At 40.9% G+C, this 15,725-nt stretch overlaps 1 protein-coding gene across 1 annotated transcript; it reads right to left on the minus strand.

The window, feature by feature from the left end:
* Positions 1–882: 882 nt before the first annotated feature.
* slc17a7a (solute carrier family 17 member 7a) lies at positions 883–15,157 on the minus strand. Its single transcript, XM_085453901.1, has 13 exons — positions 15,036–15,157; positions 8,341–8,593; positions 7,474–7,592; positions 7,163–7,277; positions 6,986–7,073; positions 6,686–6,772; positions 6,352–6,494; positions 6,106–6,255; positions 5,793–5,925; positions 4,974–5,084; positions 3,501–3,628; positions 3,307–3,376; positions 883–3,223 (listed from the first exon to the last, which is right to left on the minus strand). The coding sequence occupies exons 1-13, from the start codon at positions 15,095–15,097 to the stop codon at positions 2,931–2,933; spliced, it is 1,752 nt and encodes a 583-aa protein (XP_085310027.1). The 5' UTR covers positions 15,098–15,157; the 3' UTR covers positions 883–2,930.
* Between the last annotated feature and the right edge of the window lie 568 nt (positions 15,158–15,725).

Genomic DNA, 15,725 nt, shown 5'->3' on the forward strand with positions numbered 1-15,725 from the left:
AACAAGAAATACAACAATACCAAGTCTGTTGCATAGCTAGAATCTTATTTTAAACAAGAATGGGACATCATTCCTCATCTGGAAGTCTAGCAGCGGATCTTTCAGTTTCCAGATGTTTATCGATTGTTGTTAAAAAAAGAGGTGGTAAACATGGCCCTGCCCCAACCTTTTTTCAAATTCTACATTCAAAATTGCCCTATTGTGTTTGTTAAAATGGTACATGAGATTTTTTTAAAATAAGATTTGCAAATCATTGCATTCACTTTTCATTTACATTTTACACAGAGTCCAACCTTTGTTTTGGAGTCAGGGTTGTAGAATTTTGGACCTGATTATTAAAAATCACGAATCTTTACTGCCCTCTAGTGTTCAAAGCAACTTTTAAACCCTTGAGTTATGTCAATGTAGGCAATACTTCCGGTAAATTCTTTTCAAAATAAAGAACCAACTGAACCGTTAATAAAGGCGCTGACTGAGTGGATTTTAAATTATTAAAAGATGACGATGAAAATCGCTTGGGGAGATTATTTCAGCTCCGTTGGAAACAGAATGATTTTATAATTGTAACAATAAAAAATGCAGAACTCAATTCTTTCAATAGAGCAAAAATAAATACGTTATTGCGGCGAATCGTTAATTTTTTTTTTTTTTATTTACAAGCGCTTTAGAGGAAGCGGCACCGCACATACAAACAGGCGTGGACAGGCCCTGCCTGATCCATCATGCTCACTTCCCTTGTCTGTGACGTCCATGTTTCCCCCTCACTCTCCCACTGAGTGCATCTGCTGTCCTATCTAATCTTTGCCTAAAATCACAGCGATAATCCTGCATCCATCTGTTCCGAGAGAAAGAGAGAGAGTGAAAGACAAAGCACCGACAATCTGAAAACCAACACCATTTTAATGCGTCATCATGTTTTAGGTGATAAAATCCCGATGACACAATTGCACTGAAATAGTGACATCATCTTAAATTGCTTGAATTTTATTATACACAAGGTTATCTCACATGTACACTTTTTTACATAAAATATTTTCCATATATTTGCATTTTTAAATACAGATCTTTTCTTGTCTTTTTAATTTTTTTTTTTACACCAAATCCCACCAGATAACCACACATTTCATTGAGGATGGGAAGGAAAACATTGGAGCAGCCATAAACTGAGACAAAGAAGAAAAAAGCAGATCAAAGATACACTGATACAACACGCACAAAATGAACTTGTTCACAGTTATCATCATTCACGTCTTTAAGACTTTTCACTCAAAAAATGGCAACTGACCTTTTGCACTTTTTTTCTTGTAATTATTCGACACAGCAACACATTTAAAAACTAAACCCCCAAGTGAATCAAACACGTCCTTTTTAAACAGTCCAGCACTGCAGTTTTATCTCGCAAACATGACCCACTGAGTACCACCAACAGATGTACTGTCTGTCAGCACGAACAGATGCAGGAGTGGTGTGTGTGTGTGTGTCTGTGTGTACACAAGTCCAGTACTACTACAGATTACCTCGCCCGTATGTGACTGTACTCCATTTCCCAGCTGCCAGTGCGCTTGACAGGCAGGAAGCTGAGGTTCTCTACTCTTACAAGATATAAGTGAAGCTGAACTTCACACATTCTCTAATAATGTTCGCCTATCAAACTCTGTCTGCACGATTCACTGTGCACTCGCATGAAATTAGCCCCCCTGTGTGTGTTTGTGTGTAAAAGGGAAAATATGAGGGCTGGCACAGTACTGCACCACTGTGTCCATTAAATATGCTCACTGCACAACTTTTCAGCACCTGCACCCAACACAACAGCACACTTGCTGTCACACACACACAGACACACACAGTCGATCTGAAAAGCTTGGATTTACCCGCACAAACACGACTGATGTTGAGAGAAAGATAAGACAAGGAGGAAAAATGGAGGGAGAGGCTGCCAGAGAAACAAGAAAAGGCATAAACAGAAAGTGCTGCGAGGCCTGGGAGTGTTATAAATATGTACCAAGCTGAGGGAGACTATACACACTGAATAGAAAGTGGGAATTGTCAGATGATTACTGGCGACTGTGACCTGTAAGCGTGGCTGGACATGAGATGCAGTGAGAAACTGTAGGCGGCAAAGTCAAGCACACAGGTGAAGGGAAGTTTTACAGCTTTACACTCATCTACGTACAACTTTACAACACCTAAGCACCTTTTTTCTTTTCACTTTGATTAGGAAGTTTGAAAGTTAAACTCAGTGGCGTCGTGGCTGGTGGCGTCTGTTTAGTTTATCTGGGAGCTTTGAGAGCTTGGATTTGGTGATGAATTCTGCATTGAATAGAAGTGTGAGGTTTTTAAAACTGAGGCTCTGAAGGTGCTTTCCCAGCAAAATAAAAGTAAATGCATGACTCACACATAAAAAATTAAAAACAACACAATCCCAGTGGCTTCAGCAAGTTGCTATACAGGCCCACAACTCTCTCGCTCTTTCTGTCTCTCTCTCTCTCACACACACACACACACACACACACACACACACACACACACACACACACACACACACACACACACACACACACACACACACAGGATTTCCTAGTTGCGGATACAGAACTCCTGACCAATCACAATGAGCATCAGCATCAGGATGTAAGATGAGTTCTGATGAAGATGAAATCAGTTTTTTTGTGTAAATTTAGCACTCTGCATGCACATGCTTGCACACGCACACTGTCTCTCTCTCTCTCACACACACACACACAAACACACACACCTACAGTGGAATGAATCTGATCCACTCTTTTGATATGTGCTGCTATAAATTTTAAGAAGCACACAGCAGGTCTGTTCAGTGACTCTCTTGCAGTCGTTCTCCAGAAACACCCTTCCTCTTTCATTTTTTTTATCTTGTTATTATTATTTTTTAAAACTTGTGTCACGTCAGTCTTCTATGTGAGCTCCTTCTCTACTTCTCCCCCGTACATGTAGGAGTTATATCCGGGCGGCTGCACATACTCCTCAGACTTATCCCAGTCTGTCACCCATCCTGACCCTGCTCCTCCTCCTCCTCCTCCACCGTTGAAACCAGCCCCCGATTGGCTTATGGCTCCGTACTGCCCCCCTCCACGGTACATCTCTTCTGTTTCATTGGCCAGTTCATCCTCGTCGATTATACCGCACTTCTCCTCACTTGTGTCCTCTATGTCTGCCCAAGGCTGCTTTTCTCCTGATGCAAAGAGTCCTAGTGAAGAAGAAAACAGATCAGCAATGAAACTGCGATATTTTAGAGATGCGTTACAAAACACTGTAGAGCCAAAGTCCTACCATAGAAAACCACTCCTCCATAATGAACAAGTGAGGCTATAAGGAAGACGTACTGCCACTCCTCACGCGTCTGAAATGATTCAAAAGGTATTTTAGCACAAGAAAGAGCAAGAACAAGTCTCCCTGGTGTGTCTTTACTCATTAAACATCTTGAGCTTTATGCTCAGCTTTGTTGATACACGTGAATGAGTCACCTTGTGTTTGGTCATGGCACCAACTATGAGAGGACACACCATTCCAGATAACGTTCCCACTCCGTTCGAAATGCCCATCAGTATGCTGGCATATCGAGGCGCGATATCCAAGTGATTGACATTAAACCCTGAGTGAAAGAGCAAAAACACAGAATGATTTTTACACTTAGGGGATAGAAAAAATGATATCATTTTTTAAAAACACATTTTCGTCTTAACGACGTTCACTTCAAACAGTTTAATAAGATAATGATCTAATATCTGTCTGTGTGTGAAATATAAAGCCATTTCCAGGTAGTAGCGGGCACAGCTTGTCATCCACAAACCAACTGGGGATGCCATGTCCATCTTTGATATACAGTCTATGCTGCCAATGAAAACACTACAGCTGACTGACAGACTCATGTTTGCAAATTAGGTCATATTTTAAAGTCCTATCAATGTCAAGTTTTATTCTCATTATGTAGCTTTATTGTAATCAAACTGTCAAAACTCATTAATTTTGATTGGTAAATTACCATTAAACAAACTTAACCTAGCTAACTAATATGGCAAATTCATTTACAGTCATGTAAATTGGAACATTTTTAACAGGATTTTATAATACTGTGAAAACCTTCAGAAGCAATAACATGAAATAACAATTTTCTTATGACTTCATCAGTCTCTCACATCAATGTGGAGGAATTTTGGCCCAACTGTTCTTTATAACTTTACAAAGTTAATTGTGATTCGCATCAACTGATTCATACACACCTCTCCTAATGTCTCACCACAGCAATGCTTTCAGGTTGAAGCGTGGACTTTGACTGAACCATTCAAGATCATTTCTTTCTTTATTTTTCAGCCATTCTGTTGCAGATTTTCTGTTCATTGTCCTGTTGCATGACACAATTTTAGCCAAGCTTCATCTATCAAACAGATGGCCCCAAATTTCACTCTGTATACTTTGTTATACAGAGGAGCTCGTGGTTGACTCTATGACTGCAAAGTTCCCAGGTGCTGTGACTATAAAACAATGGCTGGGATGAGTAAAGGGGAGATGACACACAACAAAATTAAATAAACCATTGTGCAGATTTCTTTGTTTTTAAATATTGTTGGAAACATTTGGGAAAATGTAAGTAGGGCAACACATGTCAACAGAATCTAGAAAATGTGTCATTTTCATACTTTTAAGTTAAAACTTTAACGGGAACCAGTTTAGCTCAGTAGTTGAGCAGGTTAACACACCCCACGAGGCCTGGGCTCGATTCTGACCCTTGGTCCTTTGCAGTGTGTCTGCCCTGTTCTCTTTCCAGTCTCTTCCTCACTTATAACTATCCAAAACACTTGATTTACCGGTGTCCTGCTCACATTTAAAGCAATACTTAAAATTCCATTGTCTCTCATTAAACCTTACTATCACCTTCATGTAGCAACAGTAACACGACAAGTCAGGTTTTCACCTTACATGTTTAGAACATAGATTACCTGAGATAGCAAATCCACTGAATCCCACCGCCAGGACCAAGAAGGAGATGGCAATACCCTTTGTGTGAGAGAAGCCCACCACCAGCAGGAGGGTGGCTTCCATCCCAAAACCTGTGGAAATTCCAAAGAAATCCACATCAACACAAAGGAATTACGAACACTAATAACAAACCCTGTTGTTACAGTCAAGGCAGTGCCAATATGCCGTAATTTTCAGTGTTTGAAGCTGTACACGTGTTTATGCACACGCTGATTTGACCTTTAAGTTGTGCTGAAATATTAATTTGCTTCTAATGCTGGCAGCTACTGCACTTTAAATATTCTAACTGCAAGCTGCTAAATGCCCCACAACTGACAGCATAGTTTCATATGTTTAATTTTAGGAGAACTACAGCATCATTAATAAGTTCATCTTTACACATTTATTTATTTATTTTTGCAATGCTTCTAATTTAGCTTTAATCACTGTGATGTGTCAGAAAGTACTGAAAGAATTGTTTAACTTTTTGCAGCCATTTCTGCAGCAAAAATGAAATGCTATTATAATTTCCAGCTGATAATAGGATGAAGTTTTAGTGAAATAATAATTTGTCAGTTTTCTGAGCCACGGTCTAAAGATATTTAAGAGCAGTTGGTTCGTAGACCTTGGTGCTCTGGGAGGAGTGTCAGATGACAATTGCAGAGTCAGAGAATTATGGTACCCTCATACCCATTTAATAGGCTCTGTTGGCCAACTAAGACGGTTCACCAGAGCTGTATAGAGTTATTTAGTTTCTGCTCATAAACCATAAGCCATGCTCTTATGTTTGATAGCCTCACCTCCACAGTTCATGAGCTTCCTGACGTTGGTGGTGGACATCAGGTTGTGGGTTCTCAAGTAGTCAGCCAACTGGCCCCCAATAGGCACGATGATTGTCATCACCAGATGGGGCAAAGCTGACACTATGCCCACCTGAAAGTCATGTATAGGAGAGGCAGACAGTGTGTACATGTGCGTGAAAAAGGCAAAAATAGTGTTTTTGGGGGGAAAATGAAGGGAGGATGATGAGATGTTCAAATTTGTCCTGACCAAGTGGGAAAATTACAGTTTTACTTGCTTTGACCCTACAGCTTGGATGCCATGCTAACTCACCTTGCTGATCTCAAAGCCAAAGACTTCTTCAAAGTAGGCCGGCTGGCTGATGAGCAGCAGGTAGAAGGTCCAGCTCCTGCAGAAGTTGGCCACAATAATGGCATAGACTGGCATGGAGGTGAAGAAGTGTTTCCACGGGGTTTTAAATTTCTACCACAAAAAGTAATAAGATATTAATGATATGCACCAACTCCACCAATTAAGAACTGCAGACTCAGCCAAGTGCATGGGTCTAAATACACATACTTGAAGGGGATTGAGAAATGATGCAGACTCTCCGATCGCATCTTCAATGTATTTCCTCTCCTCTGGTGAGATGGTGGGATGGGCTGCAGGACTCTGGTATGACACCAGAATCCAAAACAAATACCAGAATATCCCAAAGCTGCCTGGGAGAGGGAGAGAGAGAAAGAAAGACACAGACATAGGAGACAAAGAGAACATTTAAGAGAGAACGAGAATTTAAAGGAGTTGTGGAAATTTAAAGAGAATCAAATAGTGGACATTTAGGGAAATTTGCATGAGCAGTCTTGGTGAGAAAGATAGTAATAAAAGTAACATAACACATATTTGTACTAACCATAGACATAAAATACAGAAGGCCACCCAGTGTATTGCACCAGTATCCCAGCTAAAGGCATGGCCACCACTGCCCCAGCATAGGATCCTGTTAAGACAACACACACACAAAGAAGGCACAAACCCTGTTTATATCTTTCTTTCTTGCACTCAACATGTTTTAGATCCATCATAGTCTTTTTAAACTCTTAAACGTTAGATGAACTTCTAGCAGTTTCATCACAAACGTGTCTTCAAACCCACAGAACCTGTGCAGACATTGTAGATACTGATCTGTGAGGTGACAGGAAGCTGACATTACCACAAAAAGCTGTCGTGGCTAATCGACTTCGCTCAAGAGGAGGTGCCCACTTGGCCCAGATCCCATGACAGGCTGGGTATGATACGCCCTAAAGGATAGAATACAGTCAGGGAAACACCTGTGCATGTGGGAATAGTCCTACACAGAGTCCAGATGTGGACAAAAACTCATATTTACCTCTACAAGGCCCTGGCATATCCTGACAAGTATGACGCAGCTGTAATGGCAGCGAGCGGCAGATGGAATCAGCATGTTGAGCGTCGATGTGGCCACGATGGCAAAGCCGAAAACTCTTAAAAACACAAAGGACAGTAACACTGGCATCAGAACATAAAAAAATCCCAATACATCCCAATACTGGCATTTTCTATGAATGCTGGTTCAGCTGCTTTGCCTCTTACTGTTCTGATTCAAATTATTCTTTTTTCCACACCTAGCATGTATGCAAATTCAACCAGATCTGACACCATAAATGTGGAGATATTAACCTGTTTGCTGCAAATTTTTGACATATAAAGCCACCCGGGATTTGTGTGACGATGTAGCCCCAGAAGAAGGAGCCGTGAATCATCCCCACTGTCTCTGGATCCCAGGTGAACTGTGCAGCCTGGAGAGAAGAAAAAAATTATATGACTTTAGCTCACTTCACAACAGAGGAGATTACCTTGAAAACTTAAGGTCAAGGGCAACTCTGGTTCATCATCCCCAACCACAAAGCCCACGAGTTGGATGTCCCTGATAAATACATTAAATAGAACCAATGGTTCAGTATCTTGCTCAAGGATACTTCGACGTGCAGACCTGAGTAGCTGGGGAATCGACTAACAACATTTCGATTGGTGGATGAACTGTTTTAACTCCTGAACCACAGCCAAGGCAAGCTGGCACAGAGCTGGCCTAGACTGCAGGACTTTAGAAAATTTGATATCACTACACAAAGTAAAGTTTGTTTATCAGCAGTTAAGATGATGCCAACATCAAAACGCCTTAATAGAACTTTTCAGCTTTAGTCTAATACTCTAATACATGACACTACTTATTATGACTTATCAAGTCATTTAAAAAGTTACATAATTACAAAATTTTATTCTTCTCCAACCAACTACATTGTAAAAGGGATAGCCTCAATACAACACACTGCATACTGTGATTAATATAAACCATTAGATATAGTCCAATGAAGATTTAAAGTGATCCCACAGAAAAAGACTTAAGACAGTAACTTTCATTGGTACTGTGAAAATACTGCATGTTACCTGTGTTCCAACACAATTATTGCAGATGTGGCTTAATATCAAATTCATAAAGTAGGTCAATAAAGGCACAGAAGTTTTAATTTCTCTTCTGCTACTCACCACAAGTACTTCCTTGTTGCCTTTGTAGACAGTATGATCATTGACCATGCTTACAATGGCCACACCTAGGTTGCACCTGATGCCAAAGGAGATGCAGAAGCCCAGGCCAGACAGGATGGCGATGATGTACCGCCGGGGCAGGCCGAAGCAGGTGCAGTCCACCACAGGCAGCTCCTTCTCCTCCACCAGCTCAGGACGACCCTCCGCCGACAGCTCAATAGTTTCTCCATTTGGCTGCCGTTTCTCAATCAGCCTGATGGGAGACAGCAGAATATGTGTTAGGCTTTTGGGGTAAAAGTGAACAAAATGGTGCAAAAGACAAAATTCTGTGTATTATAATGTGCTGCAATGAAATCGATGCCTCGGTGATCTTTATGCCTAGCCTCACAGATGATCTGATCTAACAAATCAAAGTAAAACTGCAAAAAAAAAAAGCAGGAACACAAAAGTGTGAGCTTCCTTTAGAAAGGAGCTATGAAAGGTTCAGTCTCCAGCTTCCATGCTGACATCACCGGCAGTTACCAGATTATTTTGAGCCTGTGACAAAGAGTTTGCATCTTTTCTTCATGCATGTTTTAAACTGCAAAGATTTTGCACTCTCTCTCTCTTTTTCCTCCTACAAACGCACTCCTCCAGGCTGACATCATGCTCCACACCGGGGTCACGCCTGACTCAGCACGTCCCAGTGTGTGGAAGCAGCTGTCACAAGCCGAGGAGCTACGACAGCCGCGTCGTCTCTGCTTCAGGATCCAAGGAACCTACTGGTCCTCTCACTCTGATAGTGTCCTCACCACTAAATGCCTTCATTTTTTATGACATCATTCAGCCGAATCTGCTTAACAAATTAGCATTATGTTTAAAACTACAAAAGGAACTTTTGTAGGAAATCAGCTTTTAAGGAGTTACACTTTACCGAGCTGCAAAGACAGGGGTGCAAGTGTCTAAAATGTGTTTGCTTGTTTTTTAACCGCTTAAAATCCCATGGTTTTAGCCCATGTGAGGTGATCTGCTTGTTTTCCAGGCTATTGTTCAGTTTGTGTGACCATTTTTGTAAAACAACATGTCGAGCATCCCCTCAACAGAAGTCATACAGAGAAGTCAGAGAGCAGCCATCTGTGTATTACAACCTTCATACTCACAACAAAAACACACACACTTCCATCAGATTTAAGTAAACAACACCTACAGATATACATTAGACAAAAGTGTCACCATTTTTTCAGTGAATGTATATATCAGTGTTCACTGTCTGTTAAATTTGAGTTCGCAGCAGAGCGAATCATGTGTCCGCCATCCACTTTCCATTGAGGTGATCCAGTTAGCCAGTGAGCTGGAGAATCGTGCACAGAAAAAAGCACAATCAACACGGGGGTCAGGCTGGCGAGGTGACGATGGTTGTGTTTTAAAGATAGTGTTTCATTGGAGGTCGGGGCTTAAACAAGGTTAGAAAGCAAGTGTGCAAAGTCGAGACAAGTCAGCCTCTGATGCTGATTAATTATTGACCTTTTTTTTTTTTTAGATAAATTATTTACTCCAGCTTTTACACCACAATCTGCCACCATTTGTCCGTCTGTCATCCACCGCTGTCATTATATTTATTTTAGTTATGCGTGTGAATTCCACTCCCTCCCCCTTTTGCACACAGCACACTCTGTATAATCTCGATATGCATCCATGCAATCTGTCAAAAACAAACTAAAACGCAAGACAAGAAGACAGGTCAGTGCAATTACGAGTATAATTAAAACTGCCTACATAAAGAAATATTCTACTCTTCAGTAGATAACAGAAAACACAATGGAAAGCAACATTTTTGGAATTTGTGAGAGATTAGAGAGGCTGCATCCCATCTCCCTCCCTCCCTCTTAATCTGTCACTACACTAAGATTAGGATTACAAAAATGATTTACTTCCGGAAATGAATATGGATGGACAGACTGACTCTGCTGGGCACGATTCAGCACGTTTCTCCCTCTATCACGGCACGCTGTTGAGTTCATGCTGGTCATGTTTTTTAGTCCTTCTGTAACTCAGAAAGCCTTTTTCAGCTTTTGCGTCAAGCTGCAAAATTTCAGGTTGTGCCTCACCTGTTAGTTAATGGTCTACATTTTTATAGAATGGCCCATCTGACTGACTTGGAAATGGGACCATCATGTGTTCATTGCTGACCTTTCATACAAAGTGTCCTGACCTAAGGACGTGATTTGCAATGTGTTTCCCAGTGGATCAAATACAAGAAATTAAAAAACTGCAACCAAATCCTGGAAGCATTGAAAAGGGCGACGCACGACAGAAGCAAAGTCGTGCACATAAATTTGTTGAATCAGTTGTTCACGCTCCTGCCGCTAAACAAATGTGCTGACTTGTCCCCCCGCGTGGAGCTCCTCCCTCATAGTTGGTGAAGGCTGCAGGAGAATCCTCATTAAACCTCAAGACAGATTGCAGCTTGACACCTGCCCATATGCTAAGAGCTAACGAGGCTACCCCACAGCAAAAAATGGTCGTTAATTACAGATGCTTTCCACTAAAAGGCAGCCTCACCCCCTGTGTTCGTGTACAAAGCTGAAGCAAGGGAATTTCCAGCTTAGAAGCAAAGACTTAAAAGATTCTTATACACAAACTTCTTACTTCTTAACATGCTGACTGGTAAAATTTACCAGCTCTGTGTTGAAGAAGAGACACAGGTTCACAATACTGCTTGCTTCCACTCATCTGATGGAGCTGATTGGTCTCAGCTGTCAACAATTAATGAGCAAGCGAGCATGAGCAGGCAGGAGTCCTGCGACCTGGGGCTCTCTGAAATATCATAATTACAATAGTAGCAGGCTCAGTGGAGGCACACGCTTCAAACAGAGCTCATGATTTTCACCTAGACAAAAGAAGCAAAGTCCTAAAACCTGTTTAACCCCAGCGTGAAGACTTCAATACCTCTTGAGTTTAACTGGTGTAAGGTGTTACACAAATTTGATTATATATTAAAAGTATGTTATATGAAACTCCTTAAAACAATAAAAAAATAAAACAGTTGTTGCTAAACTGTGAGTGTTTGTAAGCACACTTTGATTCTGTAATATTCTGTCAGCTTTGATAAAATCACAGTGACTCTCAGGTGACTCGGGGCCTTTATTAGACTCTGTATTAAAATCACCAATTCACAGAGTATTCGGTGTAATCCTCTCATATGAGGATGATCGAGACTGAGAGTGAGACAGCGAGGGAGTAAAAATATTATATAACACCAGACACCCTGGTGATTATTTCTCCATATTTGTGAGCTTAAATTGATTCTTGATTTTATTCCTTTTCTTTTTCTTCTTTTTTTTGTCTCATTTCAGCATTTTGGAGCACGCAAAGTAGCTTAAAGATTAGATTTTTACTTTTTCTCCGAGCACTTTGTAGTTTTAATAGTGATTTTGTTGTTGTCCCCCTCCTCTCCCATCCTTTGAGAGCCTCTCGCTCTCCCTGAAGTGAACAGATTGGGTCTCGGTGGGACTGTGTCACCCAGGGAGACACCCTCCTCCCCATCCTGTCACACCACTTTTTCTCTCTCTCTCCTGCTGACACACACACACACACACACACACACACACACAGACACACACGTTTAACAGTTACACGTGTGACCTTCATAGACGTATTATCTAAATACTCACACAGTATAACTCAGTCGCAGTATGAGTGCTGTCTCCACACACACAACACTTCTCGCTACATTCACCAGAGAACAACACTTCAACAATGAGCTGCACGGGGTCGTAATATGATAATCGAACCACGTGTTAGCTTACATTAAAATATTTCCTCACAAACTGAACAAGTGAAGCAGACACTAAATGCTGAAATCGACAGCATGGACAGCATCGCTGCCAAAAACCAGGCATGCTGAGTCGTTGCAGCTGACTCTCCAAAGTGGCACAGCTATTGTAGATGAATCTCTGGTCATCTGTGAAGACTGTTTCACAAACCTGTGCCCATGTTCCACACAAAACAACAGAGACAGATGAACGGATAAAAGATAAGAATAGGAAACACAGAAGTGTCTCAAATGTGGACTTGGTGTCTTGTAAGATTTTGCCTTTTGTGTTCAAGCTTGAACCTGCTTTTTTCCTTAGACATAGCTTTATCAAGACTAACAGGAAATCCATGACAAAGACATCCTACATATGATACAAAAACTAATGCTAAATGCTGGGATTAAATGATGGCATGCTTTCCTCCCTGTGCTTCACCACAAGCAAACATATCAAATAATTATTTTTTCGCTTCACCGTTATTTGAAAATTTTATTCAGAGCATTTCTGCAATGACACTGAACTGTAGTAGCTGAAAAATGCACTCCACTGCAAGTAAGATGGATTAAAAATGGATTACCTGTCATATTCTGTATTGCCTCACATGTAGTACAGCACAGCCTCTCATTGTGTAGCCAAGCAATCCTGCAGATGCATTTAAAAGTCTTTTAATAAATCGAAGCGAGGCATTTTTATGATAGCGTCTTTGGGGTACTATTAGTAACTTTTGCACACAACCCAAATTAAAACCAAGAAGCAGTTGTGTGATTATATTTCATGCAGAGCTGTGAGAATAGCCAGATTTGGGGGATCCATCTGGAAACGTTATAAAAGAGCAAATAATGTAAGCAGAGATGTGGAGTGACCTTACAGCGCTGAAGTTTGTGCTTACCTAGTGGAGTTTAATATAGAAACAGGAGATGCATTCTGATGGAGAAAATGTTTAAATAATAGATGAACTCCTGGCTGCTTTCATCAGGAGGGATCACGGTTTTGTCTGTGAGGTGGTGAGATTGCACGCAGACACACTCGTCTGCTTACACAGTGCAGGGATGCCCAAGTTTCACCACGCATTCACACATATACAGCTTTATATACACACATGCATACACAAAACCATAACACACTGCTCTCTTATTCTTTGGCTGCACTTGACACATGCAACCGCATAAAACCACGAGGTCACGCTAAGCTGAGGAAACGCCCACTAAAGTCAACCTGAATCCAATCCAACACATCACATCTCTCATGGAATCAGCTGTGGTGATGATGCGCATGTGTGGAACAGTAAGAGAGAAACGAGACAGGCATGTGTGTGTTGATTTAAGAGACCCCAGTAGGCTGAAAGCTGCTGGTGTCTCAATGGATGGAGGATGAGGAAGAAGGAGGAGGAGGCAGTGGCTGGAGGAAGTGACATGGCTTGCATGGGATGGAATGAGTGGGAGGGGAGAGTTTAGGGATTTGCATGGCTCGACAGCTGGACTGCAAAAACAGGCTATTTCAGGACAGGATTTATACGTTTGGTTGCTACCTCAAATCCTGGGAGAGCCAAAGCTTAAAGCAATGGTTATTGCATGAGGTTCTATGATTGTCTTTAATCTGCCTTTTTTTTATTTATTTATTTTTAAACTGAAATATTATCAGTACATCAATCTGTGTAGCAACTTTCACACTCATGTGTACTTTATTTACACATATGCAGCACTTTGAAATGTTCATAATCAGAGAGGATTATGAAGCTTTCTTTTCTTTTTTTAAAATAAGTACCTGCATGCACCTCCAGCAGTGACATAGTTGTCTTTTTTATATCGACCTTTCTTATTTATTGGTGCAACTAACAATTATTTTCAGTCTCAATTAACCTACATATAATTTTCTTAATTGATGGCAACAACCAATAATCATTTGGTTTGTATTGTCAGGTAGGAAAAAAATAGATGTGGAAAAACACAGTTTCAAGGAAACGTGTCCACAAGGTTTTGTGTGTTTTATCACGCAGGTGATTATTAAAATAACAGTTTATATGCCTGTCACTCAAAACTCAGCCTGAAATATTAAAAAACTTTAGAAATTCACACCGTATTCCAGTCGTTTCTATTCATTTCATTCATTTAGTATAATCCAAAACACGTTTTCATAACAATTAAAATGAAATCCTTCTTTCGCTTTAAGACGATCAAACAAACAAAAAACTGCAAATCATTTTTTAAGTCACATTATTTAAAAGAGAAAAAAAAACATACGGCAAAAACAATTTGGAGCGCAAGAAATGTAATTTATACCGGGAAACTAAAGATTTAAACTTTCCGGTTTTATCTGGCCAGCGCTTTCATTCAGCCTGGTCGTGCCAATAACGCACGGAAACATTATGTAACCAGACTTTCTTCTTCTCTCCAACACCACTTTGAGCCTCACAACATCGAACAAAAGCGCAAACAATAAAAAAAAGCATAAATGCAATAAAGCATCAAACCACAAAGAAAGAAAGAACAAACACTCTTTTTCTCTCACTGATAACTTCTGTAACACTATGGAGTACCCGTTATGGGCTTCTGTTACAGCGACGACAGTGTGTCATGTTTTTTCCTCCTAATAAACCAAATTATTCAAAATATTATGGATTTCATCCATTATAAAACACTTCTCCTCTCACTTGTGACAATCAAAACTCCCTACTGCGCAAACGCGGACTTCTGTCGCTATTTTTTGTGAAGGGTTAAACCCAACACATTCCTCTACAATTAAAATAAAAAAAGAACCAACTTTTTAAGTGTTAAAAATTACTGCTTTGAGGAGAGCGAGATGACGGATGCACCAACAGCACTGATATGTGTTGCAAGAAAAAAGGCGTAAAAACGCGCACAAATCCGGGGTGAGTTGAGAACATTTGAAATATCAGTGTACCTGTGAATTTTCCCCAAAGTTTTGCCCGCGACCGCCTTAAACCTGTCTGGTCGGATCTCCATCTTTGCAGCTCCTTGACCCGGCCGGTGTGCTGATGTCCCGTGCGCCCTCCTGTCCTGCCCGAGCGCGTCTCTCTCTCTCTCTCTCTCTCGCTCTCTCTCTATCGAGCACAAATCCCTCCTTCACTGCACTGCCCCCTCCGCTCCGACAGGTGTAGGCCTTTCAGGCTCCGGGCTTCCTTGTAAAAGGATCGAAAGCCTCTGGTCGATATGGACTCTCGAGTTGGGTAAGATTTCGTTTATGCTTATTCCAAACAGGAGATATACTCACTGTTGCCCTTAGCGATAGTGCAGGAAAACACGAATAAATAAGATGGTGGAATATGATGTCTTCTCTGTTTTGTGCGTGTGGTGTAAAAAAAAGTAGCAGGGCTGATATTGTAGTACTCTTTCAGCAGGTTTCTCACACGTGGATTAAGTTCCTTGTCCCAAAATCTATGAAAATCTGAATTCATGTTCATCTGGGGTGTTTGTCACCACCACAGGGAGACAGTGGAGATGGAGCCTCAAGCTCAAGACCCCTTGATTAAGACAAGGCTGAATCCATGTCCAGGAGAAATGCCACCTAGCATGTTAACATATGAAATACGTCTTCTAATCTTTCTCTGTTTTTAATTTATCTTTATGCTCC

The sequence above is a fragment of the Copadichromis virginalis genome, linkage group LG4 (assembly GCF_057382275.1).
Source record: "Copadichromis virginalis isolate Kocher_CV1m ecotype Utaka linkage group LG4, C_Virginalis_male_GT1.1, whole genome shotgun sequence".
NCBI lineage: Eukaryota > Metazoa > Chordata > Actinopteri > Cichliformes > Cichlidae > Copadichromis > Copadichromis virginalis.

Coding starts and splice junctions, on each gene's coding strand:
- slc17a7a (XM_085453901.1), bottom strand. CDS start 15,097: ATGGAGATCCGACCAGACAGGTTTAAGGCGGTCGCGGGCAAAACTTTG. Junction 7,074..7,162: donor TATGCCAGGGCCTTGTAGAG/GTAAATATGAGT, acceptor TCTATCCTTTAG/GGCGTATCATACCCAGCCTG. Junction 6,773..6,985: donor AGCCACGACAGCTTTTTGTG/GTAATGTCAGCT, acceptor TTGTCTTAACAG/GATCCTATGCTGGGGCAGTG.